The sequence below is a fragment of the Galeopterus variegatus genome, unplaced genomic scaffold (genome assembly GCF_000696425.1).
Source record: "Galeopterus variegatus unplaced genomic scaffold, G_variegatus-3.0.2 Scaffold2726, whole genome shotgun sequence".
Lineage (NCBI taxonomy): Eukaryota > Metazoa > Chordata > Mammalia > Dermoptera > Cynocephalidae > Galeopterus > Galeopterus variegatus.
The window spans coordinates 180,238-185,503 of NW_007728837.1; the positions used below are offsets into that span (position 1 = coordinate 180,238).

The following is a 5,266-nucleotide window of genomic DNA, read 5'->3' on the forward strand; positions in this document are numbered from 1 at the left end:
AACCGGTCTGTATGTGGGATCCGAACCCTCGGGGGGGAGCGCCGCCGCGCTTCCCAAGCGGCGCACTATCCAGTGCGCCACCGGGCCGGCCCCATTCTTACCACCTCTTGCAGACGACACTCTTCCACGTTCCTTGCTCCCTCCAAAGTTCAACGGCCTTCTGAGTAGCTGCATTTAATCATCTCTAAGTACCTCAAACTAAAGGTGTCCAAAGCCAAGTTCATTATCTTTTCCAACATAGTAACTCCTCTGCCTCACTTCACCATCTCTGTGAAGAATCAAAACTCTGGAATCATATTCTCACAACTGAAAATAGACATCACTTTTTAAAAACTTCACTGTGACGGACACAGCAGAAGTCTGAGACATGGTCTGAGACTGTAGGGAGCCTATAGTCTAGCTGGATAGAAAAGACTGTCCATGAATTAGCAATGAATTAAGGAGCAGATACAATAGAATCCAGCAGATGCAAAGGATCTGAGTACCCTTCCTTGAATCTGACAGATAGAATGTGTCTAGCACACGCAAGAGTACACAGTGAATTATAACTGCTGCCAGCAACATAATTAACATCCTCATGGTGCCTTATGGATGTGGTGGATTTAAAATACTTCCACAAATTCTTTGACAGTCAATTTAAATGGCAGAGACTAATTCTCTTCCCCTTCAGTGTGGGCAGAATTTGGTGACTTGCTTCTAACAAATAAAGAAAGAAGTGACAGTGAACAACCACTGAGACAAGGTCATAAAAGACACTGCAGCTTCCATCTTGGTCTTACTTGCTCCAGGGGGAGACAGCTACTGTGCTGTGGGGATGCTCAAGCAGCTCTATGGGGAGGTCCATGTGGTGAGGAACTGAGGCCTCCTGCCAACAGCCACGTGAGTGAGGCATCTTGGAAACAGACTCTCCAGCCCCACTCAAGCCTTCAGATGACCACAGCCGTAGTCAACAGCCCGACTATAACTTCATTGCTCTCTGAGCCATAACCACCAGCTAGGCTCCTCCCAAATTCCTGACCCACAGGAACTGCAAGATGATAAATTGTTAATTTTTTAGGCTGCTACGTTTCAGGGTAATTTGTTACACAGCAATAGGAAACCAACACAATGATTTACATAGTGCTTTCCCATAAAATCAATTAATCCTTATAACTCCATGAAGTCAGCATATTATCATCTTCATTTTATAGATGATAACACTAGAACTCAGAGAATTTACTTATTTATACTTCACTTCTTTCGAAAAAGGAATTGAGGAGGTTTAGAGACGACAACAAACATACTTGACCAATGGTCAGAAAACCAGTATGTGGCAACGTCAAGATTCAAAGCTAAGTCCTCTGATTCCGGACCCCATACAATTCTATCTTTCCGTAAGGGCACACGTCAACTCAGTGCTACTAACACCAAATCCAACATACGGAACATATAACCATGCCCCGTAAGGATACAGTACTGAGTTAAAACACACAGTACAGACAAGAGAAGAGGGCAATGTGTAAGCACATGCTGACTGCGCTACACGAGCAACACAGGAAAAACCATAGGAAAAACGAGTCTCTCTGGGCTACAATGGCCAGCGAATGTTTTGTGGAGGAACGAAAGCCACTATTACAACTCAATTCTGTGAAGCCTCAGTAAATAAATGTCAAACAACTCCTCTGGCAAAGTCATTGGATTGGCTGCCTCAGCAGATACAAAGACATATAAGACCCATCCCTCCCATGGAGCTGTTAGCTCTCCAGCTAGAGAGAGTCACTTGACAAATATATTTTACATACCAGCTCTAAGCCAGGTACTGTAATAGGCACAGAAACACAGCAGTGAACCATGCAGAATTTACATTCTGCTCGGGGAAAATCAACCAAGAAGACAAAAAAAGAAATAAATACTTAAGATCCCGATGACATTACTGCTTTGGAAAAAACTAGAGTGGGGACAGGGAGGAGAGTGTGCTGGGGGACTTGGTACTTTTATATAGGGTGGCTGTGGAAGGGCACACTGATAAAGTGAGAACTGAGCAGACCCCTGATGGAAGTGCAGGCCGGGGGGCTGTGCAGATATCCAGGGTAGGAGCTTCTCAGTGGCGAGTCCCCTGGGTGGGAGCATACAGGGTAAACTGGCAGATCAGTGAGAGGCCAGGGTGTGCAAGGGAGCCAGCGAGAGAAAGTGCAGTGGGGACACAGTCTGAAAGCTGAGAGAGGACAGCATGAGCCACACGTGAAACTCAGGCTTTTCTTCTGAATAAGATGCAAAGTCATTTGGGAGGTTTAAGCAGAAGTACAATGTGACTGGCTTATATTTTAAAGGGATCACTCTGGCTGCTGTTGAGAATAGAGGCTATGGGGCGGGGGGACAAGGGTAAAGACAAGAAGACCCCTCAGGAGGCTGTGGCAATAATCAGATGAGGAAGGCTGGTGGCTCAAACCAGATGACGGCGACAGAGACAGACGTGGCAAGGAGCGGTCAGATCGTGGACATATTTTGAAGAAAAACTAGATGGTATCTACTACTATATTGGAAGTAGGCCATGAGAAAGAGAGGGGACAAGTATGACATGACTCCAGGGCTCTGGCCTGAACAACTGAAAGAATAGAATTGTCATCAACAGAGATGAGGACCACTTTGGGCAGAACAGGTTTCAAGCAGAAGATCTGGAGTTCAGTGTGGTAGTGTTAGATCTGAGATACTTGCTGATGTCCAAGTGGAGATGCTGCATTGACAGGGAGGAATGTGAATCTGGCATTCAGGAGGGAAGTCTGGGCAAGATACAGAGAGAGGGGGTGTGGGAGGAAAAGAATATACCTGAGAGATGACAGCATTCAGACTGCATTTAGAACCACGAGACTGGATGAAGTCATGAGGGACTGAGTGCGAATAAAGAGCGAAAGGCCAAGCCAGAGCCCTGGGCCACTCCAAACATTAAGAAGTTAGGAAAAGGAGGTGAAACCAGCAGAGAAGATTGAGAAAGAACAGGTAGTGAGGTAGGAAAAGAATCAAGAGAGGAAGGTGTCCTGGAAGCCACATGATAAGGTGTTTCAAGGAGGGAGCATGCTGGGGGCCGGCCTGTGTCTCACTCAGGAGAGTGCGGTGCTGATAACACCAAGGCCACGGGTTCGGATCCCATATAGGGATGCGTGGTTTGCTCACTGGCTGAGCGTGGTGCTGACAACACCAAGTCAAGGGTTGAGATCCCCTTACCGGTCATCTTTTTAAAAAAAAAAAAAAAAGAGGAGGGAGCATGCAACGCTACTGATGGGGCAAGGAGGACGAAGGCTGAAACTGACCTGTGACTTTAACACCAGGGCCATCATTAAGGCCTTGAAAAGCCAATAGGCTGGAGGGGTGGAAGCAAAAGCCTGATCAGAGCATGTTCCAGCTACCGATTTACTTTAATCCTGAGAACAGAGGAACATGTTAAATGAGGAGCTCAGGCATGCAACCAGCAGACTCCAGAAGACAGTGAGACAGACACTTGACAGGACAGGTGGTCCAGCTCCTTCCAGAGAAAGATTGCAAGGAAAAATAAGAGATGGAGGAGGAAGCTATAGGTTAAAAAGGTCTTAAGAGCCATCTCAATCACAATCTGTGGACCCAGGAAAGAGGGGAGAGCTGACGGTATGGAGGAGAAAGGGGAGAGATGTGAGGGTGACCTGCTGGAGGAGGGAAAGCGGGGACACCGAGCCACAGTAGCAGGGGAAGGCAGCATCTGTGGGCACTGAGGCAGCAGATGGATGAACGAGCTGGCTGCTCACAGAAGCCTCTTTGGGGTGACCCCATTCCCACAGTGAAGCAGAAAGCAGGGCCATCAACAGAGTGCGGCGTCGATGCTCTGGGAGAAGAGTAGGGGAGCCAATGGAACAGGAAACTGGGCATGAATACTGAACTTCCAGAAGGGCCTGCCTGAGGCTGGTGATCATGACTTGAAAGCGCTCCATCTCCAGACAAGCATGTACAAAAACAGCCAATGACAAATGGTCACTGGGAGTTGTCAAGTGGAAAAACCAAGCACCGAAGAGTTGCAGGAATTTGCAGACAACCAGACAACTGAGGGAGAATCTGGGAACAGTGAAAGCAAAAGCTCCAAGACAGAAACATGCAGACCCTGTGGGGAATGGGCAGAGGCCAGCCAGAACATTCGAGACTAGGTTGTTTAAGTGGAGATGGGCTGTAAGAAGACACTGAAATTAGACAACGGGGAGCTAGACAAGTTTGTCAGGAGAACTGACAATATGAAATCAAGGGTTTCATTCATCTGTGCTATTCCTCACCTCCATCCCTGACCCCAGGGACTGCCACATACATACCTTAGGGGCCTCCCCTTTGCTGCCCGGGGGCAGCCGCAGGACCCAGAAGTTCCTGTTGCGCAGCAGATTCTCCAAGTTCTCCAGCCGCCGCTGCAGCAGCCCGTACTCCTGCAGCAGGGTCCCCAGCACGGCCCACTTGCTTTCCATGTGGTTCCCAAACTCCACCGCTGTCTTCTCACAGTCGGCCAGCTTCTTCTCAGCTGTCCCCGTGCGTCCCTCCAGGTTCAGCAGCTGGCTAGCCTGGGCATCCACCTTCCTCTCCACGGCCTGAATGGCGGCCACCACGGTCCAGAGCGAGATCTCTGCTGTGGGCAACTGGGGCTCTCGCATCATGCGGTCAGGAAAGACGGGTGCCCTATCTGGGAAGGGCGGGAACTGAAAAGGCATCGGTCGCCGGGCGTCCATGTCCCATTCCTGAGCCTGTGTGCAGAGGGAGAAAGTGACAGCCCAGGTTGAGACGTGTGAGAGAGGAAGGTGGCCTGAGAGCAAGGACAAGTAATCAAATATCACATATGGCCTTCTGCCAAGCCCCCACCCCTAGGCTATGGTGAGCATTAATGTCCCCAGCAATAGCTAGAGCAGCCATCCACCCACCCAACTAACCACGCTCCCATTTCCTGCCCATGGGAGTCAGGCTGGTCACTAGTTCACCCACCTTGACACCTGCCTAAAATGTCCACGGACCACTTTGTTTGAATAGAACAACTGCTTTCTTCAAGGGCTAGCCTTAACGGCAAATTTTATATTTGCCCAGTGTTTTTAGTTTCAAAGTTAGAATTTTCCTGTAAGTTATCTGACACTAATCTTCCCAGAAATCTCTCAGCAGGTTAGGGCAAGAATAGTCATCTCCACTTTAAAGATGATGAAATCGAAGCACCAATAAGCCGCTGGTCATTCCACAGCACCTCCCTACACTACCAACTGGAGCCGCTCGAGGTGCTGCCGGTAACAAAAGACAT

General features: G+C 48.7%; 1 protein-coding gene across 1 annotated transcript in view; it reads right to left on the bottom strand.

The window, feature by feature from the left end:
- Positions 1-4,698, bottom strand: part of ZNF282 (zinc finger protein 282) — a 22,545-nt gene extending 17,847 nt beyond the window's left edge. Inside the window, exon 1 of the mRNA XM_008582797.1 lies at positions 4,308-4,698. Coding sequence (XP_008581019.1) covers positions 4,308-4,694 — 387 coding nt within the window. The 5' untranslated portion in view covers positions 4,695-4,698. The remainder of the gene's footprint in view (positions 1-4,307) is intronic.
- Between the last annotated feature and the right edge of the window lie 568 nt (positions 4,699-5,266).